General features: G+C 49.5%; 1 protein-coding gene across 5 annotated transcripts in view; it reads right to left on the reverse strand.

Moving 5' to 3' along the window:
* Positions 1 to 27,482, reverse strand: part of Tmco4 (transmembrane and coiled-coil domains 4) — a 73,389-nt gene that overhangs the window by 16,014 nt on the left and 29,893 nt on the right. For all 5 annotated transcript variants that reach the window (XM_038333838.1, XM_038333840.1, XM_038333837.1 and 2 more), the window contains 7 exons: positions 26,090 to 26,222; positions 16,953 to 17,050; positions 16,247 to 16,390; positions 15,502 to 15,621; positions 14,135 to 14,299; positions 12,987 to 13,123; positions 8,238 to 8,322 (listed from right to left, as the gene is read on the reverse strand). In XM_038333838.1, coding sequence (XP_038189766.1) covers positions 8,238 to 8,322; positions 12,987 to 13,123; positions 14,135 to 14,299; positions 15,502 to 15,621; positions 16,247 to 16,390; positions 16,953 to 17,050; positions 26,090 to 26,222 — 882 coding nt within the window. The remainder of the gene's footprint in view (positions 1 to 8,237; positions 8,323 to 12,986; positions 13,124 to 14,134; positions 14,300 to 15,501; positions 15,622 to 16,246; positions 16,391 to 16,952; positions 17,051 to 26,089; positions 26,223 to 27,482) is intronic.

Consider the following 27,482-nt stretch of genomic DNA (forward strand, 5'->3'; position numbering starts at 1 on the left):
TTCTCTTCTCTAGATTTCTCCTCCTATTTATTCTGTCTGCCTGCCAGCCCCACCTATCCTTTCTCCTTTCTAGCTATTGGCCATTCAGCTCTTATTAGACCAGTCAGGTGTTTTAGGCAGGCAAAGTAGCACAGCTTCACAGAGTTAAACAAATGCAACATAAAAGAATGCAGCACATCTTTGCATCATTAAACAAATGTTCCACAGCATAAACAAATGTAATACTTCTTAAAATAATACTCTATACCGGTGATCTAGCCAGGAATAGACTGGCTGTTTCTGTGCTTGTGCGCACGAGTGAAGGTGGCGGCCACTGCTCTGTACAAATAGTCCCTGCTTAGTAGCTCAAAGGTGAGCCGTGTTTATTCCCAAGAGCCTACTAACCAGGCATGGTTACTCCCTGCAGCTCAGGACTTACTTCTGGAAAATCCTCAGGCATTCATCTCTCTCCCCTCTGCTCTTCTTTTAGATTTCATATTATATGTCTAAGGAACTCCCTCTTTCCTCTTTTCCATTCCCTTACTCCCCTCATGATGCATCATGGGTAATTTCTACACGTGGATCTCGCGATGGTTTCTCTCTTCCTCTATCTAACCTGCTACTGAATCACCCAGTATGGTTTCCACCCTGCTTTCTCATATCCAGAAGTTTCGTTTGGCTTATTTCAAATCTCTCATTTTTTTATTTTTATTTTTCCAAGCGTCTTGTTCATCTGTTAGTTCTCTTCTATCCTTTTTCTTTTCAGACAGAATCTCTATATGAAACCAGGCTGACCTGGACCTCATGGTCCTCCTGCTTTGGGACTTCCTGGACGCTGGGGTCAAAGGGCTCTCTGCACTGCCACCCCTCTGGCTTTTTTTTCTACATGGTTTGTTTGTTTAGTTTAGTTTTGTTTTTGAGACAGAATCTCACTATGTAGTCCTGGTTGAACTGGATTTGTAGATGAGGCTGACCTCGATCTCATGACGATATGTGTGCCTCTGCCTCCCAAGTGCTGGGGTTAAAGGCATGCGCCACCACATCTCTGGCCCTTTACTATTTACTTTCAGCCTTTAAGGCTATGACTTCGATAACTGTAATGTGCTGTTCTTCTAGGCATGAGGTCTGAGCTTGTTTCCTTCTGCCTCAGCCTCCTAAGGGCTGGGTTACCAGCCTGTGCCTCACACCCTCCCAATACCTCCTTTGATTTTCTATTCCTTTCCTGTTTCTTCACCTCTTGGGGGCTCAGCTCAGCACTTTAAGGAGTATCTACTGCAACTTCATTAGCATTTATGGGGTGTTTGTGATGGGAGAATTTACACAGCAAAAGGGAGGCTAGTTAGCTTACACATTTGCCACTCTAGAAAGATGTTAATACCCACCTGTTTCTGCCCACCCCCTCACATTCTGGCTCTCTGGCTCTCTTTAAGACAGGAGTTCATCTGTAACCCAGGTTGGCCTTAAATGCGGCAATTCTTCTCCCTGAGTTCAAGTGTGAGTTACCACACCTACTATTTATTTATTTTGTTTTGCTATTTCATTTTGGCAGCAAGGCGACTTAAACTTAGGGCCTCACACATGCTGTATGAATTCCCTACCACTGAAACACATGCAGCCTCTTTCCCTTGCATATATTTTATTTTTTACTTATTTACCTATATATATTTCTTTGAGACAGGATCTTACCATGTAACCATGATTAGCGTGGACCATGTGTAGATCAGGCTGGCCTCAAACTCAGAGTTCTACCTGCCTCCGCTTCTCGAAGGCTGGGATTAAAGGTATACCTAGCTTTCTCCCCATTTTAAAGAAGATGGGTCTTGAACTTCTGGACCCACATATTCCTCTTGCTTCAGCCTTCTTTCTGCCTGAGTAGCTGTGACAGCACAAGGCATAAGCTTTGCAATGCTTTACTGTTTCTGGAATGGCCGACGTGGCTGTAGGCGGAGAGCAAAGCTTTTCCCTTGCCCGAGCAAAAACTGCGTTGCCAGTTTTTGGTGCTAGGACGGAGACCTGCCACGACCCATGTCTCTCAATGTCCTTGGAACACGAGTAAGTGTCCACGAACCTCCTGAGCCTTGCCCCCCCCACCTCAGAAGCATCTCCAGCGACTGGTGGCTCCCCTTAAGCCTAGAGAAAACCATCCTATCTTGAACATGGCTGTAACTTTTCCTTTCCTTTGACTGGACTGCGCCATGAGCCAAAAATAAGCCCTTCCTCCTGTAAGCCTCCACTTGTCAGGTATTCGGGTCACAACAGAGACTAATACCGCACTCAGCCATATTCTCATCTGGAAAATGTCCCAAGAACCCCGAACTTTCAGGCTGTTAGGATGGTTCTTTGGGAGACTGTCCAGACACAGCTGTCTATCAACTATCAATCCCTTCCCTGCTTTGTAGATTTAGTGCCTAATAAATGTTTATCCAGGAAAATGAAAGCGGGGCATCACACTGGTGGCCGTTTCTCAGGAAATCTGAACAGCTGCCGAGTTCTACACAGCCTTTCAATGCAAGGCAGTTTCTCCAGCAGGTGCTTCTAAAAGCTGGCTTCTGAGACCTGGTCATGGCAAGTGGCTGCTGGACCCTCCTCTTCTGTGAAGTGTGTCCCCCAAAGCCACAAGGTGGAGCTGTGCTAACCACAGCACCGAGGGTGTCTCTAAGTAGGGCAGGACCTTAGGCAGGTAAGGTACACCATACAAAGCCAAGCACCACCCTCATGGGATGGTAGGAAGAGCACAGATGTGCGTGTTCAGCAATGGGCGGGCGTCCTGGGCCTCCTGGACCAGTACTCTGTGGCCGAGTCCTTAAATTAAATTGAAAACAGAGATAGTAGTCAGAGGGTGGGGTGGGAGGAAGGAGGAGAGCAAGGAAGCTGAGTAAGAGTAGAGATTGAGGAGGAGAAAAAGAGGAAGGGGAGAGAGGCTGCCAGGTAGGAAGGGAGGCTGCTGGCTGGCTGGGCCCTCTGGTTCTGGGCTCTGCACACACACGTTAGCCTCTCCTGCTCCTTGGCACACTGGAGAGGGGGCAGTATTCTCCATCTGAGTTCTGCAGAGGTCAGGCAGAGCTGATTAACTCCATACTGTGGTGGCTCTCGGTGTCTGCGATTAGCACATGAGAGGCTCACGAAACTCATCAGCTAACAGTCACGAGATTGCAGCATGTAAAACTAACCAGACTTGTGGCTTAATTGAGTCTTTGGGTCCCCAGGCATGCACCGAAAGTCACAGCGGTAATTATCTGAAGAACTCCCCACTGGGGTTCCCCAGTATAGCTCTCAGTTCAAGCTGATAAAGATCTTTCCTACCTGGCATTTCCACAGCAGCCTCCAGCCTGACCTTTCTAATGAGTAAATGAGACACTGAGACTCAGCTGGCTGATTAAGTCTGAACAGAGCGCCTAGGCCTAAGCAGACCACACATGCTGAGTTGAAATGGAAGGCCTTGTTCTCTGTGGAGCTGGCATCTCCATGTCCCCACGTGTCCCCTTTTAGATTTTTTTTTTTGCCTTGACGAAGAGGGCTAATAGCCAAATTCATAGCTTAATTACAGCACAGGCTAATAATAGAGAAACACAGTGTGTCCTGCTCTTTTTTTTTTCCTTCCAACTTGACACAAGCTGAAGTCATTGGAAAAAAGAACTGCAGTTGAGAAAACATGCTCGGCCTGCAGGCAAATCTGTGGGGCATCTTCTGGATGAACGATTGGTGTGGGAGGGCTCAGCCCACTGTGGGTGGTGCTGCTCCTGGGCTCTATAAGAAAGCAGGTTGGGGCTGGAGAGATGGCTCAGAGGTTAAGAGCATTGCCTGCTCTTCCAAAGGTCCTGAGTTCAATTCCCGCAACCATGGTGGCTCACAACCATCTGTAATAGGGTCTGGTGCCCTCCTCTGGCCTGCAGGCTTACACACAGACAGAATATTGTATACATAATAAATAGATAGATAGATAGATAGATAGATAGATAGATAGATAGATAGATAGAAAGCATGTTGAGCAAGCCATGATGAGCAAGCCAGGAAGCAGCACCCCTCCATGGCCTCTGCATCAGTTTCTGATTCCAGGTTCCTGCCCTGCTTGGGTTCCTGCCTTGGCTTCTTTCAGAGATGGATACACTATAAAGTGTAAGGCGAAGTAAACCCTTCCCGCCCCCCAGAAGTTGCTTTTGGTCATGATAGTTATCACAGCTACAGAAGTGTTGAGACACAGGGTAATAACGACTGTAGCCTAAGCTCCTGCATGGCTACTGCTTCCTGGCCAGCCACGTACCTAACTTCTTTAGAGATGCATTCCCACTTCATCGAGTGGCTAGTCCCGTGAAGCAAGCATCCCTGGACCTTTTTCTCAGGAGACTAATGTGGAATTTGCTTACTTAGCTGGGAGCAGTCAGTTAGGTTTGGATGCAGGCTTGGCTATGAGCACTTCTGGATCCAGGCTCTGCTCTCTTGCATGGAAACTTCCCATACCACCCCACCCTTCTCTTTGTGGTATTGGGGATTGAACTCGGGACCTTGTGCATGCTAGGCACAACCTAGCTCTGCTACGCACATTGATGTATATTTTCTGGCCTTCACTGCACCAGAGCCAAGATGGGGATAGAAGTGTCTACCTCTCAGTGCTGCTGGTTTTACTCAGTGACAGAAAACAGGCAAAGCCTTTCACACGTGGCCTGTCACATTGTCAACAGTCAGCAAAACTCAGAATAACTATGACAGGCAGTGGCATCATTTGACCAATAAGCCTAAAGTTTGGGGTGCTGAAGTGACGTGCCCAAGGTCACCCAGACAGAAACCAGAAGAGTCCGGACTTGAATTCAGGTCTCTAAACTCTACGACCAATGCTGCTTTTTGCTCCCGTGACTCTCCCCATTGTCCTGCACCTTGAAGAGACTTGGAAAGATGACAGAATGAGTCTGTAGATGGGGAAGGGTGGGGAGTCAGGCGGGGCAGGCAGAAGGGAGGGACCCCAGAGTCCAGTAGAAGCAGGCTTTTTAATTGCTTAGCAAATATGCCCCAGGCGTGCCGGCTCAGCCCCGACTGTGTGGCCAGGGTCACTGGGCAGAGATAATATGTAGTGCCCTTAATTAATTCCCTTCCAGTCCCTCTAGAATGAAGAGGAGAATAAATGCATAAATAAGCTGAAGCAGAAATTGATTTTTTGGTTCTTAGGGCTTTTTTCCTGGCGGAGCCAGCCAGTATGAATCAGTCTCAATTGAACTCCCCCTCCTGCTGTCCAATTTAAAAACCCTTTCAAAGCAAATACCGAGAGAAAAAAAATAAAGGGATGGTCCATTATGATCTGGGGCCCAGGGTCTCTTAGTGAGCACTCCAGTGGAGGCTCTGCTTGGCAGCAGGTACCATCACCTTTACCTCTGCCACCAGCTGGCATCATTTCCAAAGCAAATTGATGCCGTTGGCCGGGAGACAGACCACAGCGGTAGTGGGGGTGCTGTTTATCTCGACTAATTCTAGCATTGCTCATTTCCTGCTCACTTGGCAGGTGTGCTTCCTGTCTGGGTTTGGAGAGGGCAGTGGGGGTGCAGTATAAACACATGCAGAAAAAATGACCTAAATCTAACTAGCTGCTGGCAGCAAGGCCATTGACTTCACAGCCAGAACACAGCCCGTGTCAGATCAGTCAAACCATAGGCAGCCATTAGCTCTTGAGTGTATCTGTGTTGTACCCCTCTGAGTCTAAGGGTGCTTTGTTACGCAGTGCTACTGTGACCAAAGCTGACCGATACACCCCTCTTGACTCTTTAGAGCATGTGTTTTTATGTAGAAGATTTCATCACTCGAGAAGTTTCTCCTAAGAGAGATAAGCAGTGCAGTGATCACTGTATAAAGTAGCCACACAGAAGACAACAGTGGGAAACTGTTGAGACTCAAAAAAAGTCATGGGAGTTGGCAAGGAGCTGAGGAAAGGGAGACACTGTGGCTGTCTAGGGATTCATCCAGTAGTCCAGAGTATCACAGGTGAGTTACCTGAGGTAGGTGGATTGACTTGCTATATATCTATCCATATCATATCATCCATCCATCCATCCATCCATCCATCCATCCATCCATCCATGCATCCATGGTACCCAAGAGGGGGAAGAATGTATAGAGAAAGAAATGTCCAACATCCTCCACCTTTACATCACCCCTACTTTCTTGCTGGTTCTTGCCTGACCTCAGCTTGGATTTTCCTGGTGAGAATAGCCCAGAGCTGGTTGCCAGGCCCTTTTGTATGGTGGTTGCAGGTAAACCAGAGCTACTTGAAATAGGACCACAATGTCTTCCCATTGCTTGCACTGACTAGATACAAGCAATGGGAAGTTAAATACAAGTTAAAGGAGGTGGGAGAAGGGGTCCCGGTGTGGACCTGCTGTGGCCAGCGCTAAGGGTGGTAGGTATATCCTCGTTGTCTTGTAACCAGGAGAATAGGACCTACTGTTAGTCCGATGGTGGGGAGACATTTGGTCCACAAAGAGCAAGAATGGACCAACCACACTCCTGAGCTCTGGGACTTTTCCAGGGCGCTTTGGTAATGCCAGTGCTGAAACGAATTCTGGCCTTTCCAGGTCTAGCTGATGACAGACACGCCATCTTTCTTTGCTTTCGCTGGCTGGGGAGCAACTGTGTCATGTTCTTGGGCTGACCAAGGAGCAGGGCAGCTCTGTATGAGCAGAAACTGATAGTAAGAGGCTTCCCCAGACATCCTTGCCCTGTCTGGGTTAAAGATTGGCCAAAACACTGTATGGACATCCCTACTTGCTCCTCAGAAGGAGGTACTAGGACCCCCAATTCTGTAACGGGGGGAAAGGAAGCTCAGAGTGTTCAGGTCTTGGCAACAGTGGCCACCACTCTAGCTGCTCAGAGCCTATCTGCCCTGTATGTGCGGGAGCTCTCTTCCAGATCTTTCTTTGGTCTTCAGTGTCTTGCATCTGTATGTGCTACCAGAAAGTAGGGGAGCAGGGAAACCTGTGTCTCAGCAAGAGTGGCAGAAAGCTTTGCAGCTCACTCCCCAGACAGCTTCCTCCCCCACAGCTTCTGCAGATGGGTCTGAGCAGAGCTGGCATCATGTCTGGCAGCTCTCCCCAACCAGTGGCAGCCCCCCCACCTCGCTTCTCTCACCCACCAGTGGCAGCCCCCCTCCACCTGGCATCTCTCCCCCACCAGTGGCAGCCCCCCTCCACCTGGCATCTCTCCCCCACCAGTGGCAGCCACCCTCCACCTGGCATCTCTCCCCCACCAGTGGCAGCCCCCCTCCACCTGGCATCTCTCCCCCCTCCACCTGGCAGCCCCCTCAGACCTTTGGTTGCTTTAGCACAGAGAGGTTGACACAGGGGCCTTACACACACACTCCCGAGGGTATCTACGATAGGTTGAATGTGGCTTAGAAGAAATTCTCAGCTAGAATTTGTGAAGAAGGTATTTCTGGGAAAAGGGTCTACACAGGTGTAATTAATGATCTTGTGATTGTCCCAGGTCAGAATGGGCCCTAAAGCCAATGGCCCTGTTCTTAGAAGAAGAGGAACAGGAAGTGGTGCTGTGGAGAATGGATACAGAGACTGAAATAAAGAATCTACAGTGCAAGGATCACCAAGGGATGCCAGGAACCACCAAAGATGGCCAAGAGCAGCTAAGGGATGCCAAGGGCCACTGAGGGATACCAGTGGCTACGAAGCACCACTGAGGAATACCAAGGGATGCTAAGGACTGCCAAGGACCACCTAGGATACCAAAGGCCACAGAGGACCTCTAAGGACTGCCAAGGGTCATTAAGAGGGGGCAAGGACCATCGAGGACCAACAAGGGATGCCAAGGACTTCAGTGAACTAACAATAGCATGGATCACTTAGGACAGCCAAGGGATGTATGAATTCAATGAACTAATAACAGCTAGGGACCACTAAGGACAGCCAGGGACTGCCAAGGGATGCTAAGCCACTAGAAGCTGGAAGAGATAATGGAGGCTCCTTTTTCCTGGGCTCATGGCGAGCGTGGTCCTGCAGACCCCTTGACTTTGCGCTTCTCACTGTCACTCCCACGCAAGAACATGCATCAGAGCACCAGGGCCACTGTCATCATGATGGGACGGTCTGCCACTCATGTCCTCTATGCACAGAGCTAACCCTCTTTCCATGTAAAGACTATTCATTTTAACTGTTACTTTAAGGACTGGAAATACACTGTGCAAAATTCATGACTCCAGGGCCAGAACCAGAGTCCTGGGGGCCGACTTGAGAAGGGCGTTTGTTTGTGACAATGAACGGACTCACCTTGTTCCTGAGCCATTTCTTGCAGACAGAAGTAGATGACTCTGGCTCCCAGGCTGAACCCAACCAAGGTGACAGGTCTCCGGCCCTGAGGGGAAACAGGATACAGGTGTCTCGAGACGTTGCAGCATGTCAGTCCTTGCACGGACTGCAAACTCCCCCTCAACTCTTGCTCATGTGCGCAACAACCCGGTTCCCGCTCTGAAGTGTCAATCAGTGGTGTCAGGGTCCTTGCGCATGCAGGAGTTGGCAGCTCTGGGGTTGGCTTCCTCAAGAGCAGGCGGCCTCTGGCTGGGCTGGGCTAATTCCCTTTTATCTCAAGCCATCGTTGGCCATGGCTCACCTTCCCAGCTAGACAGAAGGAGCCAATGACAAGGACTCCCTCCCTTAGACTCATTTGCCTACGGCAAAGGACTGGGGTGATGTGGGGTCCCTCTGGAGTCCCTCTGGGGGTCCCTCTGGGGATGGAGAGATTAGAGACAAGTGTGATGTGATGAGGAAAATGTAGAAGGGCAGGGGAGGGGATGTAGGGTAAAAGGGACAACTGGAGCCACCAATCACTGAGCACCCTGACTCTGATCCCCGAGCCAGTGAAAGAAACACACCCTGGACCTGAGACTGGACCAAAGACTGGACTGAACCCAGGACCAAAGAAACATGCCCTGACTCTGAGACTAGTGTCAAAGAAACATACTTTGTCCCTAGAATCAGAGCCAGTGAAAGAAATACGCGCTGGTCCTAAGATTAGAGTCAAAAAGCTAAAAGGACCAGCTAGAAAAAAAGTTTCAAAAAGTTAGAAGGAAACACAGTTGGGCCACGAAGTCAGAGCCACCTCTGCCCCTGATCAACTAAACTAACCAATCCCTGAGCAGAGAAAAACTAACCAATCCCTCTTCTCCCTGGGAAAACTCCACCCCTAAGAAACCCTATATAAGCCTCTCTGCCTGTTCAGTTAGAGGCCACCTCTTATTCCTCCCTGGCAGAGGCAGCCACTGTTCTGGACTCCTTCTCAAATAAATCCCTTTCTTGAAAGAGTCTTAGGTGACGATCTTCATTCATCGGCACAGAATAGAACTGGCTGGGATGTCCCTTAAGGGACTGAGCTGAGAAACCTTGATGAGACGCCCCCTTAGGGGGCCTGAGCAAGACAGAGCAGAACGGAAGAACCTTGCTAGGACTCTCCTTAAGGAGAGCTGAGCAAGACCTAGCAGAAAAAAAGTAACAACTTTTCGCCAGAGCCGGAGATTGCTATATTTCTGCAGGGGCTTCTCCTTTAGCAGACTATTAGCAAAAGAAGTAGCATCTTGGTCTGGGGAAGAAGCGGATAGACAGTTCTGTTCGGATGTTCCGAACAGAGCTCAGCTGTAGCCACTCTCCAGGAGAAGAGCAGGATTGCTATATCCTGCGGGGAGACTATCCCCCAACACACCACAGCTTCAGGTAGCCTGGCTTCCTGATAGTCAGGGCACCTGTCCTCCAGGGCTGAGCTGTCCTATTGCAGCTTCAGCCTCCAGAGCTGTCCTATTGCTGCTCCAAGTATAGCTTAGCTTCTCAATAAGTCAGGATATTTCTGCAACTCTACAGCTTTAACACATTCCCCTACAGGGAACTTTGTTTTCCTGGATAGGAACTGACAGGATATTGACTGGGGAGGCTGGAGGAAAGGTAAGGCATGGGACACGCTAAGGAAAAAGAAATTGGGCAGCAGGGTCCAGCTCCACACAGGAGGCCAAGGAGCAGGTGTTCAAAGTTGCTGATCGTCTTAGTGTCCTTTCTCTTTCCATACTGATTCTTTCTAGGCAGACAGTGAGGAAGCTTCTAGAAGTCCTCTGTAGTTAAGGGTGTTCTCAGGGTGGGAGTCCTAGCTAGGAAACTGAAGACCAGGGACAGCTACGACTTCTGGGAAATGTCTTTCATTTCTATGTTCCGACCTCTGAAAGTCTGGAATATGCACACAACGGTGAGGGATGCCCTCAGGCACAGAGAGACACCAGTGCTTAGCACAAGAGGCCCATGACTGAAGGAGCCCAGGCTCCCAGAAGGCAGTGTGGAGATTTGCATGAGAACGGCCCCCACAGGCTCATATATTTGAATGCTTGGTCCCCAGTTGGTGCAACTGTTTGGGAAAGATTAGGAGGTGTGGCCCTGTGGAAGGAAGTGTGTCACTGGGAGTGGACTTTGAGGTTTAAAAAGCCTGCACCATTCCCAGTTAACTCTCTCTGTCTCATGCTTGCGGACTGAGATGTGAGCCCTAAGCTACTGCTTCAACACCATGCCTGCCTGCCTAACCCTCTGAAACTGGGAGCTTCAAATTAAATGCTTTCTTTTATATTTCCTTGGTCATGGTGTCTTGTCACGGCAGTAGAAAAGTAACTAAGACAGAGTAACAGCTTCTGCTGAGGTGTGCACATCTTAGATCCCAGAACCTGGGAAAGTCACCTAATATCCAGGAGAGGGACTATGGTGGTTTGAATAGGTGTGGCCACCATAGACTCATGTGTTTGACTGCTTGGCCCATAGAGAATGGCACTATTAGGAGGTGTGGCCTTGTTGGAGTAGGTGTAACCTTGTTGGAAGAAGTGTGTCACCATGGGGGTGGGCTTTGAGGTCTCCTATGCTCAAGCTACCTCCAGTGTGGTTCATAGTCTCCTGCTGCTTATAGATCAAGATGTAGAACTCTCAGCTACTCTCCCATACCATATCTGCCTGCACACCACCATGCTTCTCACCACCATGATGATAACGCACTAAACTTCTGAAACTGTAAACTAGCTCCAGTTAAATGTTTTCTTTTGTAAGAGTTGCCTTGGTCATGGTGTCTCTTCACAGCAATAGGACACTAACTAAGACAGGGACTTCGCAGATGTGACCTAGTCATTAGCTGGGTGTAGTGGCTCACACTTGCAACAGGCAGCTGAATCTGGATGACTGTTAGAAGTTCAAGGCCAGCCTGGGCTACACTGTGAGCTCTAGTGCAGCCTGGGCTACAGAGAGAGACACTATCTCAACCAAAACTAAACAAATAAAGACAGTTGCAGGAGGCAGAAGGATTCAGCAATCAGAGGGACACAGGAGTCAGAGAAGCGCAGGAGCCAGGCAGAAGGGAGGAGGAGGAGAGAGGAAGCTGCCTGTGGACACACCAGACACCTCTAGCTTTGAAGATTAAGGGGGTTTGACCAGCAGAGGAAGACAGAGGCCTCTGGGAGCCCCAGAAGGCTACGAAATGGATACTTGCTTGCAGTATCCAGAACAAAGGCAGCCTGTGGAGGCATATCAGACCCATGTCTGCTTTCCACACTGTGAGGAGAGTATACTTATGTGTGAGGTGAGGATGCTAAGAGTCATCACCTTTCTTGGTTGTTGACACCCAGACTGCTACATGGGAGACAATAAACTTCCACCTTGTTTAGCCAATGCTGCTTCGATCTTTGCCTTCCAGCCAGATCTGCCAAAGAGCTACTCTGGTTTTCTTTTTTCATTTTGGGAGGAAAAGATACAGGGATTGGCTGGAGTTAGCAGTTTCCCAGGCAACATTCCCAGGTTGGCAGAAACTGCCGAGTCTCTTAGTATCTACTCTCCCCTTTGTCCACAGTAATTGAATTTCAGCTGGCTACATGCCTTTTCAGAATAAAGACTGGATCTCCTGGCTCTGGGGGCAGTGAAGTGTGAGCATGTGACTAGTCTCTGGCCAGGGAGCCGACATGGAGAGGCGGTATGGAACCTGGTTTCTTCTTCAGCTCCTCCTTTCTCCTGCCTCCTGAAGCTCAAGTACTGTCATCCTGGGGTAGGACGTCAAGTTATTACTGCCATACCCAGGGCAACAATTGCAAGGCCTTGACTTCCTGCTCAAGGCAAGAGGCCTCTCTCCCACGGCTCACACACCATCAGATTGACCGATATGCTCTAGGATTCTCCAGTGAAAGTAAACTTTCACCTTGAATGTGTGTGTGCATGTTTGTGCATGTGCGTATACATGTGTTTGTGTGCATACATGTATGTGTGTATGTTTGTGCATGTGTGTTTACATGTGTGTTTGTGTATGTATACATACATGCGAGTATATTTGTGCATGTGTGTATGCATGTGTATTTATGTTTGTGTATGTGTGTTTACATGTATGTGTGTATGTGTGTGTGTATGTATGTATGTATGTATGTATGTATGTGTATGTGTGTGTGCTGGCCAGAGGTCAACAATGAATGCCATTCCTGGAGCTGCCTATCTTGTTTTATGAGGCAGGGTCTCTCACAGGTGGGGGGGGGGCGCTCTGATTTGGCTAGTCTTGGTGGGCAGTGAGCCCCCGGGAGCCACTTGTTTCCTCCTCCCTGGTGATGGGATTAAAGGTGCGTACCACCACCACATCTGTCTTGTTTTGTGAATGTAGGTTCTGGGGGCAAGGGTTTTTTATCAAATCTCTCTGGCCCTGATCCAAATTTTACTTTAAAGCTATTTTTTTAAAGATTCATTTTATTTATGTGTGTATGTGTGCCATGTGGGTGCAGGGGCCCGAGGAGGCTGGAAGAAGGAGTCGGATTTCTTGGAGCTGCGCTCACGGGTGGTTTTGAGTTTCCTAGGATAGTGCCCTGATTTGAACTTGAGTGGCAGTAAAGATGACTTTCTCCCCCAAAGCTGCGGGGCTGCTTCGGACCGACTTACTGTTGGGGCTCCCATCAGCATACACGGCACATGCGTTGGTATACAAGCTTCCGCGGTCTGCCTCCCCGCCCACTCCACCGTCACCATCCCCAGTACCTGCTGCCGTGAGAGGAGGATGTGTGCCAGGTGCTTGCCAACCTCCGCGGACCGGTGGAGACACACCCCCCAGGGGTTGTCAATGACGTTGGCAACACTGAGGAGGGAGGCCGGCCAGGTCAGGGCGGCTACGATACCTGGGGAAGCGGGGAGCCTTGCTAAGGTAGTGTGGCTGACAGGATGCTCTAGTAAATGCATATGAGTCTGTATAGCCAGGAATCTGAAAGGTTTCCTCTAACTCGCAAAGGGGGAGACTTGAAACACACACTTCTGCACACAAACTACATCTCTTGAGATTCCAAAGACAGCCCCATCTAGTCATCCCATTCAGTATTCTAGATCCACCATCCTACCCAGGTCATGTGACCTGTGTAGGGCAAACAGGCAGCAGCTGTGAGGCTTGCACTAGCCTAGGGCCCATCTCTGCTGTGTGTCTCCCACTGCTGTGGGCTAGCTTGGTCACTTCAGGAGGTGAGACACACGGAGCAGAGTCAAGCTGTTCAAGTTGCCTGAGACAAGCTAGCCTGAGTCAGGGACAGCTGGCCGAGCCACCAATCTACCAGCAGACCCAGGTGAGATGAGCCAACTCTAGCCTCGCCTCTCCTGAGCTAGAGCCTCAGTATGCCATGAGGTAGGGAGTGACCTGTTATGCAGCAACAGCCAATTGATACACTGTGCAATTAATTGGCCGTTGCATCGTCTCTTGGCACAAAAGCCACAGAGTTTTCACAGAGGAAAAAGCTGAGGCAGGAGGATTGCAAGCTTAAGGTCTGCCTGGGCCAAGTTAATGAAACCCTGCCTAGAGATAAAAAGTAAACACAAACTTGGGGGAGGGGAAGGCTTTGATCAAAATATATTTCAATTTGAAGACTGTTTTTGATGATAATAAAAAGAAACCTAGCTGAAGATTGATATTGCTACAGCCATTTGTCTTGTCTCCAAATGTACAAGAAAACTGTAATTTTTTTCCCCCTTCTCTACCCAAAATAAAAACAAGAAGAATGCAAACACAGTGCTAGAGAGGCTGATTGGTGGCCCTAGGTTTGATCTGCACCCGTTGTCTCTAACACAGTGCCAGGCTCCCTTGGGTCACGAGCATTCGAGGACTTGGTGCCGTGTCATACCACAATTAATGGGGGGGTGCTTACCAGAGAGCACGGTGTACTTGAGAGCCTCCTGGGCCACCATGTTAGCGAGGCCGCTGAGGATGGTCTCCAGGGCATTGCCCAGCTCCATCAGGTACTTGGCTTCCCACGCTAGGCAGTACTGCTCCTGGCTGCGGGCTAGGGTCGTCCACGGGGCGCTGAATGTGCCTGAGGAGAACACAGGTTGGTATAGGCAGCATCTGCTATTGGCTGTGGCAGTTGATGCGCCGCCCACTGGATCAGACAGACAGCGAGAGGAGCCTCTTGCTCCTGAGGGTTCGCCCTGCTCTCAAGCAGCTGCAGTCAGTCGGGCAGATGAGCACACTGCTGCCCTATAAGTGTGTCCAGAGATGGCTTCCAATCCCAACTCCTGCCCTCTTTAAGATCTAGGGGACCCTGGGAACATCACCATCTGACCTTGAACCTCACTCTGCTTGTCTATGAAGTGGGAAGGTGTGAGATATGTAAGAGAAGTGAATTATTCCGAAGTAAATATTCCTTCGCCTCTCCCAGAAGGCCAACATCAATCTGCCAACACACAGGGGACTAGCATGGAGGCCCCGTGAGCTGGCAGCATCTAGACTCCAGAAACATCAGCTGGGAAATAACACGGAAGTTGGAGTTCTGGAGTAGGAAGAGGCCGTCATTTCCTCACCTAGATCATGGAAATAGGAAATGGCCTAGAATGAGGACCAGGAGACCAAGGCTCACTGTGAGCATCTGCCCCATCCTCTTCTCCCTATGGTCCTCTGTCTTCAGAGCCCAGCAGGGCACCTGATCTGATCCCACTTGTTTCTGTCTGTGGCAGGGCATGCACCTGCTCCAGCCCCTGGTACAGGCATTTAAATGGCACCCCTCTTGAATCAGCTCCCTGCTTTCTTCCTCTGGCCCTTGGGGTTCCAGTCCTATGCCTCTTCTATGGCTCTACTGACAGATCAAAGACAATTGTACTCTCCCAGCCCCCAAGTTCCTGCAACTTGGTCTCTCTGCATCCTCTCTTGCATTCTGCAAGAGCCTAGAAAACGGCTGCATCGCTCCCGTTGACTATCGAGGGCTTGGCTTTCTGTGGGGCACGTGGTAAGGCTGGCATTTATGAATTGCGGGTGAGGCTGAAGGATGGTGGGTAACGGTGCATGGAGGATGGGCCGTCTACAGTCATTGCTGGCTGGATGAAAGAATGGCTCGCTAGATGGGTGAATTCTGACGTGGATAATGGATGGTTGGGCGCACAAGTGGAGGGTAGAAGATGGTTCTTACCTCTCTGGATCTATTTCCCCCTCTATGAAAAGAGCCTCCCACGTCCACCCCTTAGAGACACACAGGAAGAACTAGCTGTTCCAGTCTGCGTCCCTCCCCACCCCGGTCCTCACGGTATATGCCGGATCCAAGCCAGCCCGTGATGGCAATGGTGATATGCAGCTGCCTGCCTTCTGTCAGAGGCAGGAACATGAACTCCTCAATGGCCCCGACTCGCTTCTTCATCTTGTACCCTAAGGACACAGAAACGATCAACTGTGACATGTGCTCAGCTCCTGGACAAATGCGTCACATCTGTGAACCCTTTAAGACAGGTACCACCGCTGTCCTGATCAGAGGACACTAGGACACTGCCCAAGGCCACCAGAGCCACAGACTAGGGAGAGTCTGAACCACTGCCCTGCCCCATGTTTCCTGTTGGGAATTAATTGTCACAGAGATGATACCGACTGCGTTGGCAATGTTCCACGTGCCAGAATGTGACTGGAGGCCATGGACACGGACGAGGACAGAGAGCTGAGACAAGGACATGAGGAAGCTTTACACCTCCAAGGGATGGTGCCTGGGTACTTCCGGGGTGATGGCGACAGACTCGGCCGAACAGGGTGAACTCTTTTTCAGCAGCTACTCATGGGGTGTCCGTGGGGAAAAATTCGTTTGTCAAACTTTGTCCTGACCCTGGCTGTGCTGAATATGAGTCCAGCAACTTCTGAGATATGTGTCTGCGAGTCTACCTTGGCGGGGCTCAGAAGGGGCAAAGCCACATCTCATGCCCTTAGGACGCCACCTAGGGTATCCTTCCGGCTGAGTCATGCTGGATAAGAATCCTTTCCAACTCCTGCTCCCTTTCCACCTTACCTGTCAGGCCGGCTCCAGCTGCACCGAACAATGAAGTCATGACAGCAATGCCAGCCACCGAGCCCAGTGCGGCTGCCCCAGCACTGCCAATGATTGCCGCAGCTCCCGCAGCAACAAGGGGGGCAGCTAGCCCCCCAGTCACACCTGCAAGGTTAGAGCTCAGTTAGGATTAATGGGTTCTTTTTTTTTTTTCCTTTTTTTTTTTTTTTCCTTTTTTTGGTTTTTCGAGACAGGGTTTCTCTGCAGCTTTTTTAGAGCCTGTCCCGGAACTAGCTCTTGTAGACCAGGCTGGCCTCGAACTCACAGAGATCCGCCTGCCTCTGCCTCCCGAGTGCTGGGATTAAAGGCGTGTGCCACCACCGCCCGGCGATTAATGGGTTCTTTTCCCATGAGTTGCCCACTGCCTTCTGTGGAAGCTTCTAGCAGTATCTTTAAATTATTTATTTATTTATTTTTTATTTTTGGAAACATACTTATATAGCTCACGGTGGCTGGCCTCAGATATTCTAGGCAGCCAAGGATGACCTTGAACTCCTGATCCTTCTGCCTCTATCTCCAAGTACTGGAATTACAGGCTTGCACAGCTCGGGCAGCTTCTATCAGTGTTAATGAGTGTATTTACTACTGAGCTGAGTGCCTAGCACCAGCTGGGGCCACCTTCTCACTGATACACAGACCATGAGCTAACCCCTACAGCAGACCTCACCAATCACTGTCCCGCCTCCAACCGTGGCGAGGCCTATCAGGAGATAGCGTTTCCACTTCCTTCGTTTTTCTTTCTTCTTCCGGGATGCCTCTGCGGTCCTGGAGAGAAGAGGCTGGTCTATGGCTAGTTATGGTTCAGGAGCCCTTGAGATCTCCCACCTCACCAACCCCCAAACCCAAGATCAATGGTAGGCAGGCCCTGGACCATTAGTGACTGGGGGAAATCTCAGTGAATGGGGCAAACTACTTACCCTGCAGATCCATCCTAATGGGTGCAATTTAAATAATGAAAAGACAATAATAATAATAATAATAATAACAACAGCAACAACAGCAAGAGAAGCGCAGACTAGCTTTCACAGAACAGACGGACCCAGAATGAGTACAGTATATACCCCCACCTTGCCAGCAGAATCCATCTCCCCTGGGGATTTTGGAAAACCTATCTCCTCCACAGCAATTACTTGTGGAATGGGCAAGTGAAACATCTGTATGGATTATGGTGGAATTGTGGCTACAGCTAGATTGGTTCAGACTCAAAACACAGATGCTATAAATCCAAGGGTAAAAAGGCGTCTGCAATGACAGCGGTTGGGGATTTCGTAATCATGTTTGTAGTTCCTTGAGAGAGGGTCTCAAGGCCCTGGCAGGCCGTTAGCTGAGAATAACCTGGGACTTAGGGTCCTCCTGCCTCTGTTTTCCAAGTGCTGAAATCACAGGCACACACCACCGTGTCCAGTTTATGTGGTACGGGTGCTGAGCCCAGGGTTCTGCGGATGTTAGGCGAGCACACCACTGACTGAGTGGCCACCACCAGTGCCTCTGAGAACGGTGGTCTTGAGTGCTCAGAGTCTAGACGCTCAGTTTTCCCGGCGGACCTTTAGCCCTTGGCTGCTTTAAGGCGATCAGAGGCAAGAAGAGTGGTAGAGGGTGGGTGGAGAGGCCATTACAAGAGAACTCTGAACTGAAGCTGGAATTTGGACAACGGAACATGGAGCGACCATAAATGACGAGAAGCGGTTAATATTTAGTGAGTGCTTCCTCAACACCAGACTCCACACTGTGAACTTCCCATATTTTGCCAAGAAGTTGTTTATTGCAGTCCCACAGTCTGAATGCTCTAAGAGATAACAGTGGTTATTCCAGAGGGAATCTCTCTCTCTCTCTCTCTCTCTCTCTCTCTCTCTCTCTCTCTCTCTCTCTCTCTCTCTCTCTCTCTCTCTTTCTCCCTCTCCCTCTTCCTCTCCCTCTCTTTCTGTGTGTGTGTGTGCTAAGAGAATGCTTAAAACCTTTTAGGATCGGGGCTCATGTAGTACACACACATCCTTGGCGGTAACAGTGGCCGTTGCTACCATACAACATAGGCCTGATCCTTAGTCTTCTACAACATGAGGAAAATAATACATACTTTTTAAAAGTGAAATTTTTTACATTAATTCACAGTGCATGCATGTGTACGTGTAGGTTTAGGACAACGTGTGGGAGTCGGCTCTCTCCTGCCATCATGTGGATCCTAGGGAGAGCACCAGGTCATCAGCCTAGGCAGCAAGTGCCTCTGCTTCCTGAACCATCGCAGAGCCTAAAGATCAATTGCTTTTGAGGACTAAGTGTAGCTGGGCTATGACTATGTAGCCAACAAACACACTGCGCACGGACAATGCCCTGCCCTGCCCCTCTGGAGTCTGCATATCTGTGGGCTGAACCCCGAGCCCCCAATTCATGCTCAACCAACATGCCTAGATCCTTCCTCATGAGCAGAACCAAGACATGGATTTGCCTCAGGCACCAAGGACCTGATGCACGTTTGGTTGCCCGCCAGTGCCAGCTCACCCCAACACACTTTCCTCCTGCAAGGGCCCTGTGTGGAAAGCAGCCCCTCTTGGCTGCTCTCCTGCAGAGAACCAGGAACCAGGGATGAGAACCTTTGCCTGCCATGGGTTTCTGTGATGAGGTGGAGCATGTTCCCAGCAGGTGGATGGCGAGATGTGACCAGGAGTGACTAGGGGTCTGGGGCCAGGATCTAAACTGTGACATCCTGCACTTGCCCCTCAGTATTGGTGGGGGGTTATTGTGGGTGTCCCAGAGTGCACCAGAATCCAGGGGGCTCATGTCCCTTACAACTGTAGACATTTGTAACTTCTGCATATCCTCTTGAAGGCTTTAAGGGTGCTTAGATTTCATACATCTCATACAAAATAGCATGCTATGTGTCATGGCATTTGTACTGTTTATATAACATGATAAAGGAAGTAAAGTACATTCAGTATAGATCTTATTTTTTAAAAAAGTAATTATTTTGGGATAGATGTGGTAGAATAAATCTGATTTTTTTTTAAAAAAATAATTGTTTTAGGCTAGGCATGGTAGAATACATCTGAATCCCCAGAACTGAGGAAGTGGAGGCAAGAGGATCAGATCAACCTTGTGTAGCCTTGGCTATTAAACTGAAGTCTAGGCCAGCCTGAGCTCCATGACATCTTATAAAAAATTAAAAAAAAATCAAACAAAAGCATTTTGTGATCCATGGCCGGCTGACTTGGAGGGAATGGAAATGTCCTCGGTGATGACAGCATCCCTGTCAGCTGCTGGCCAGCTTTCTTTAGTCAACACGGGAGGAAATGATGCTACCATCTCCGCCAGAGTCTTCAGAAGCCAGTGCGGGAGAGACCTTGGTTCGTTCTATCCTGAGACCAACAGTATTCCAGACCGGTGCTGGTCCATCAGCTAGCAGCTCAGAACCAGGACAACAGGAACAAAATCCACAGCGGATCTTCAGTGGGTGCCGAGAGCACGGAATAAGCCCTTGGGGCCGCCAGCCATGCCGATTTGGGGGCTATCTGTTCCAGCAACAAGATTTCCCCGCCTCACCGAGCGAGCGTGTGACTCTGTACAGGTTACACCTGAATCTCTTCCGTGGGCAAACTCCCTGGGGGTGGGGCGGGGAGCATTTGAAGGCCTGCAGGAGATGACTGGCCACGGCGACCGGCTTGCTGTCCCAGTTCAATATGTTTGTTGCTGTTACCACCTGTCTCCTGGTTGTCGTCACTTCCTCCTACACAGAGGCGGTGATATACTTTGACCCTTCACTAATGACCTTGCCATTAGTTCAAACAGGAGACCTGGAAATGACTGGCTTCTGGGGCAGCGGAAGACCTGAGTGAAGGCATTCTAGCGGCTGACAACATATAGTGGGGAACGACGGTGTGGCTTCAAGTCAGTGGCATCTTCACACGACAGTCATGGACTAAGGAGTGGCTGGATGCTGAGAGACGGGGTGTGGGGGCCCAGCACTGCTGGCGTCTCCGTTCCTAGCTCTCTTACCTTCTGGAGTTTTTCCTGGGCATGGGCGTGTTCAGGGCAGGTTTCTCTGGATATGAGTTCATACGTGTTCAGCAGCGTGCGCCTATTGGGTGCATGCGGGGGCCAGAGGTTGACATCCAGTGTCCTGCTCAATTGCTCTACACATTAAGTTTTTGAGTCAGGCTCTCTCTGTGGATCTGCAGCTCACTGGTTCAGTGACAGCAGCTGGCTAGTGAGTCTCAGTGATCCGCCTGTCTCCACCCAATCCTTATCCCAAGCACTAGGCTGGAGGCTCACGCTGCCACATCTGGGCTTTTCACATGGGTGCTGGGGGTCCAACCCAGCTCCTCATGCTGACACAGCATCTGAGACATCTCCCCGGCCCTGGGATGTTTCTTGAACAGAACCAATCATTCCAGGAAGTGCTGACTGCTTTGCTCCAGTGATGTAGCTCCCCTACTACTTATGAAAACCAGAGTGGACACAGAGCGGACACAGGCCAAATGGAAGCATGTAGGTGAAATACAAGCCAGTCACCATCCCGTTAGAAACTCGTGGAATAAGAGAACAGATGGGAAGTATCAGAAAACGTTTAAGAACTTAAGGCCACTCTGGTCTACATGGCAAGCTCCAGGCCAGTCATGGCTATACAGTGAGGCCTGTCTCAAGTAAATAAATAAATAAGATGTTCATAATTATTACTAATGTATTTTCCTAAGAACCTAGTACAGTTTCGAAGTTAGTGCCATTGACGTGACTTGGCACTGCTGGCTTCTAGAGTGTTCCCATGGTGACATCCATTTATAGCGGTACCAGATGGTCAGCAGGCTCAGCTGAGTTGGATGGAGTAGAGTGGCAGCTAAATCAATAGGGTCCCTGAGGTCCGTGTGACTCAAATGCATGAAGCTGCATCAGAGCAGTCCTGCAGAGACCGTACACCTGAGATGCTCTGACCCCCACAGCTTCCTCCATGATATTATTTCTGTGTTTGAAAACAGCTTTTTTTTAGACTGGAAAAGGTGAGATTGTCTTTCTTTAAAAAAAAAAAATCTTTAGTATTTTATTTTGTGTGTTTGTCTCCATATAGTCTGTACATCAGATGTATGCAATACCAGTGGAGACCAGAAGAGGGCAACAGAGCTGGAACTGGAGTTACAGCCAGCCAGCTGCCGCTGTGTGGGTGCTGGGAACTGAACCTGGGTCCTCTGGAAGAGCAGTCAGTGCTTTTATCTTCTGACCCAACTCTACAGCCACCTTTTGTTTCTTTTAAAAACAAAATAATTATTTTATGTTTTCAAGTTTTCATTAATGTTCACTATATGTATGCATGTATGTTTGTGTGTATGTTTATGTATGTATATATAACTGGAGGCCCGAGGATAACTTGCGGGAATCAGTTCTCTGTTTCTACCATGTGGATCCTAGGGATTGGGTCCCAGGTTGTCAGGCTTGGCAGCAGGTGCCTGCACACACTGAGCCACCTCAGCGGAAGCGCTCTCTCTGACATTCGCCTCCGTGGGCCGTTGATTTCCGCAGGTGCACCCATCCTAGGAACCGCTTTCGCTGTTCAGTGGATAGATAGCCCCTTATCTTCGCTGATTATCACAGCATTTTACTCGCACAATGATTTCAGGTGTCTGGGTGAATTTCCACATCGAGCACCCAAGGGGACACATCTGCTCTGAGTCATAGCTAAGAAACTTTCTTCCTTCTCCTTGGACGCCGAAATCCTGAGAACTGTAAATCTAAACGGTGGCTTTGTCACTGCTATGGACTTTGTCATCTGATTAGACACAATGGCAATCAGACAGGCAGTCGCTGGCCACCCTCTAGACTACTGGGCATGAACTTCGGTTGGTGTGTCCCTGTCAGCTGAAGTCAGATCCCACACTGACTGCAGGAATGGCTCAAGAACAAGATACCAACACTGTACATAGCGTAGAGTCACCAATCAAATATACCCAAGGGCAGCTGATCTCCCATGACAGCGTGTTCTCTTTAGCCTCCTCTACACCACCTGTTGCCAACAGAACTCAGCCTCCCACCTCCCCCCGCACATGCTAGGCAAAAGCACTCTGCCACTATGCTTGCTGGCCATCAGCTTAGCCCCGGGTTCCCTGAGAGAGTCTGTTAGAAGGGAATGAGGTGGGCCGTGATAGGGCAGGACACCAATGTTCTTGCCTATGTGTGTGCATGAGTGATTTACCTGCAAACGGTGTGCAGCCCCCACTCCAGCCCGCCCTAAGAGCTTTTTCTAGTTAAAGCTGGGAAGGAGGGAATCTGGGATTCTGAATTGGGCCTCAAGAAAATAAGACACAAATCAGGTGTGGTGGTGCACACCTTTAATCCCAGTACTAGGGAGGCAGAGACAGGCAGATCTCTGTGAGTTCGAGGCCAGCCTGATCTAAATAGTGAATTCTAAGACAGCCTAAGCTACGTGGTGGAAAATAAAAAGAAACGGAAGAAAGCAACGCACAGGCTGATGACATGGTTGGATTCGGGTACCACTGAACGGCTATATGACCTGGGCTGAACAAATCATCTGGCTGGCTCCCCACAGGACTGTAAAAGTCACAGATGGGGCGGCCTCCTGGGCCTGCATCAGGAAGCACTTGGCAGGAGTTAGACATTCTTGCAGGATCTATAAAATCCAGCCTTGTATCTGCTGAGGGTCACCAGGGCCTGCAGCATACCAGGGCACTGTCCCAAGCTTTTGATGTGAGGCAATCAATTTAATTCTCCTATAGTCCTCTGACATAGAACTCCCACTAAACCCACACCAAAGCTGAAGAAACCAAGGCACGGAGAGGTGAGGTCACTAAATACTCAGGGAGGCTGGGGTGGCCTTAGCATTCAGGTGAGGACCGAGCACATTGGGGTGGCATGTCACATTCTATGTCCCACCCACAAAGAAGCACCAGAGAGAAGATCACTAAAAAGACTTAAATAGGAAAAGAAATTTCTATAGAACCCAGTCCCTTAACACAGAGGTGACAAACTGGTCCTGGTGCCCAGAGAAGATTAAAAAAAAAAAAAAAAAAACCTGCCCAAGCCCACATAGTGGAATCAATAGAGACCCTGGTCTGAAGAGCTACTTTCCTTTGGTCTCAAATCCTAGAGAATATCAGAGCTCTCTACAGCCCTCAAAACTCCACATTCCGATGTAATAATAATGTAATTGCAACCCCACTGCTAATAAATAGATGATGAACTATATGGACCCGTCATTGTTGGCTTCCTTTCTGCTCCACAGGAAACCTGGGCAATAGGTCTTGATTGCTATCCCCATTTTGCAGGTAAGGAAACTGAGGCCCTGGGGAAGTTTGGAGCTGGGCTGTGTCGGAACTTCTGAAGTCCATCTTCTCAGACTCTATGGACAGAGTGGGCACAGCCCCTCCTCCCAACACGCTCCTGTCTGTAACAAATCCTCAGGTACTAACTAACTGGGAGGTCTTTCCCTCTCAAGGCTGTGAGGCCCGACACACTTTGAACCTAGCTGAAGAATGTGGTAATTTTTCTTCTGACAATGACCTTTGGTTAAGGTTATTGCCCAGGTCCAGCTGTTTGCTCCCTGGTATAGTTCCGAGTATCAAAACACGAATATTTTCACAATATTTCTTTTGTGTATGTAAATGACAGTAAGTATACACATATGTGTGGGGGGGGTAAGTGTGTGCATGCATGCATGTGTGTGTTTGTGTGTGTGTATATGGGGTAGGCATGCACTTATGTGTGTGTGGGTAAATGTATGCATGCATGCATGTGTGTGTTTGTGTGTGTGTATGGGGTAAGTGTGCACTTATGTGTGTGTGGGTAAGTGTGTGCATGCACACATGTGTGTTTGTGTGTATGGAAGTAAGTATGTGCATGCACGCATGTATGCATATACATGCATATGTGTGTTTGTATATGTCAAGACCAGAGGTTGACATTAAATGTCTTCCTCTATCACTCGCCATTTGATTTTTTGGGACAGGGTCTCCCACTGAACCTGGAGCTCCCCAACTAGTATCAGGGACTCTCTTGTCTCCACCCGCCATCGCTAGGGTTACAGGTGCTCGCTGCTGTTCCCAGCTCTTACCAGGGTGCTGGAGGCCTACATTTGCTTCCTCACACTTGCATGGCAAACTCTTCTGACTGAACCATCTTCTCACCCTCCCTTTACGTTATTTCAACAAACTACTTGAGCCTGTGGTAGCGCATGCCTTCAATTCCAGCACTCAGGAGGCAGAAGTAGGTGGATCTCTGTGAATTTGAGGCTAGCCTGGTCTACATAGCAAGTTCCAGAATAGATCAGGACTACACAGAGAGACCAAAAATCTCTCCTTGCCACTGCTACCACCCCTTCCTTTTGTTCTGGGGGGGGGGGGAGCAGGCTCTGCCTCTGAGCTGGGCTTCAGATTTCTACCTTCCACTGAGTCGAACTGGGGTAACTGAGGGATGAGAAGCTGTGCTGGGCTGCAATGCCTAGTGCCTCGTGCAGCAGGTCAGGATCAGGAGGGCACTGGGGTTAATTTACGATACTGGATTAGACGACGCTCAGAGCTGGGCGCTGGCCAAGTCACAAGGTTGGTTTTCCTTCCCACATTCTTAGTGTGAACATGGGTGGCGGCGGCAAGGTGTGTGATGTGTGAGTGCGTGCGTGCGTGCGTGTGTGCGCACGTGCATGTGCGCATGTGCATGTGCGCACGTGCGTGTGTTGTCAGAGGACAAGTTCTGTTTGGCATTTCTCAGATACCATCCACTATTTTTTTTTTTTTTTAATTTTGAGGCAGGATCTCTCTATGGCCTGAAACTCACCAGTTTGGCTAGGCTGGCAGACTGATGAGTGCCAAGACTCCAAGTATATACCACCATTACCAGCTTTTGCTGGCTCTGGGATCCACCTCCGGTTCAGTGCTTCTAAGGCCAGCACTTTCTGAGCTATCTCCCCACATCCCTATATTCCCGACCACACGGTACAAGGAGTTTGTGAACGGGAGGGCTCACATCTGTCAGGCCCTTGCTACGTGCCAGCCCTGGGCTGAGCATTTCCTGACAGGGTCACATTCCTTTCTCCAGTGACCCTGAGAGGGTACTATTGCTGTCGCCATCCTACATCCAGGGACACTGTGGTGAGAGAAAGAGGCCATCTGTCTGTGGTAAAGTAGCGGATGGCTCATGTGGGTCTGCAGACAGGGTCATAACTGCTTGAGGTGGACTAGGGTGTCGGGACCACTGGATGGCGGTCACACATCCAGGGCCTTTAATGAAGATTTCTTCTTTCTTCTTGTAAACATAGCCAAGCCCAGAGAGAGTGGCAAGTGACTCGCTAAGGTCACACAGTGAGTCAGGGCCACTGGGACTTTGTCCAGTGCTCTGTCTGTCTACCTCACCGTGGCAAGACCTCTACTTGGGAAGGGGACCCACTGTAGTGACTTTCATTTGTATCCTAACAAATAAAGCTGGCCTGAAGATCAGAGAGTAAAACAACCTCACTGGTCAGCCTTACAGACCAGGCAGTGGTAACACACACCTTTAATCCCAGTAGCCACACTAGTTAGCCACAGAGGCCAGGCGGTGGTGGTGCACATCTTTAATCCCAGCACTAGAGTAGAATATAAAACGGGAGGAGACAGGTCTCATCTCTGTCTCATTCTGAGGATTTCTGGAGGCAGGATCGCCATTTTGGTCTGAGGAAGAGGTAGGAGTCAGTGGCTGGCTGCTTTGCTTTTCTGATCTTCAGGTTGAACCCCAATATCTGACTCTGAGTTTTTAATATTCATGCTACAACCCGTTATGGGCAAAAGCCCTCAAGTGGAATTCAGGCTTCTCCCTGGGCCCACAAGGCTGTCTTACTCAGACTCTTCCTCTTTGCTGCCCTTCAGGCTCTCCAGGAATGCCTCCTCGAGTACATCAAGCTCCTCCATGGGCACCTGGAGCAGGGAAGTCACATGACAAACGAGGGCTCTTGCCCGGGCATCGTAGTGTCCTTGAAAGGGAACAGAACACCCGAAGAATCAGTTCACGTTTTAATCCAGAGATGTTAGCAGCGGTACAAACAGCAAAACCCAAACCTGGAGACAAAAATAAAAGCCCCAGGGAAGCCAGCCTCAGGGGTGGCTCCGACCCCTGACCCGAGAACACCAGGCCACACATCCCTGTGTGCCTATAATGCTCCAAGTGGAGACAATTCTCCATTTTCTGTCCTGGTGGTCTTGGGTCATGTGATCCGCTGATTCTTGGATGACAAATATCAGTTTCTCACAGGTGGGCTTCAGAATGCTAAGATCTATGAATTTGTTTATGTTGCTCTCTCTCTCTCTCTCTCTCTGTGTGTGTGTGTGTGTGTGTGTGTGTGTGTGTGTGTATGTGTGTGTGTGAAGCCATGGCATATGTGTGGAGGTCAGAGGACAACTTGTGGGAGTTCCTCTATGTGGGTCCCAGGGATTGAGCTCGGGTTTTTGGGCTTGTCAGCAAGCTCTTTTAAACATGGAGCCGTCTCACTGGGGCAAACTGATTATTTTACAGCGCTGTGGACACAGATTCCAAATCAAGGTGATAGCTGGATGGTTTCTCTCAGGGAGTCGGGGAGGATCTGTTCCCAGCCTTTCTGAGACCTTGTACATGCTGTGTGTGTGTGTATCTGTGTATGTGTGTGTCTGCCGTGTGTGTGTGCATGCGTGTATAAGGGAGAGAGAGAGAGAAATGTGTATCTGTTCATGTATTTGTGTAGAGGTCAGAGGTCAACAGGTTTTTCCTCCACCTCTCTTCACCTTATCTTTGGAGACAGGTCTCTCACTGCACCCGGAGCTTGCCAGTTTGGCTAGTCTGACCATCAGGTCCCGGGGATGCTCCTGTTTCTGCCTCCCCGGTGCCGGGATTACAAGCATGTGTCCCTGGACGTGGTTTTTGTGTGAATGCTGGGGACTGAACTCAGGGCAAGCACTTTAGAGACTGAGCCATTTCGCAGCCACCAGGTTCTCATACGTAGCCCGCTCCTGTCTTCATATAAGGTTTTGCTATGTATGCCAAAGGCTGACCTTGAGCTCACTAAGTAGCCCACTTCATTCTGCGACAGTGCCCAACCCCTTTCCCAGTTTCTAGAAGCCTTGGCTCTTGATCATATTACTCCAACCTCTGCTTCTTATTGGATCTCCTTTCTCTCCCCCAGGCACCCTGGGGCTCCATCATGCCACCATCCAGAACCATCTCCCCATCTCAAGATGCTTCATCTGGATGCAATTCCAAA

This window comes from Arvicola amphibius, chromosome 6 (assembly GCF_903992535.2).
Source record: "Arvicola amphibius chromosome 6, mArvAmp1.2, whole genome shotgun sequence".
In the NCBI taxonomy this organism is placed as follows: domain Eukaryota; kingdom Metazoa; phylum Chordata; class Mammalia; order Rodentia; family Cricetidae; genus Arvicola; species Arvicola amphibius.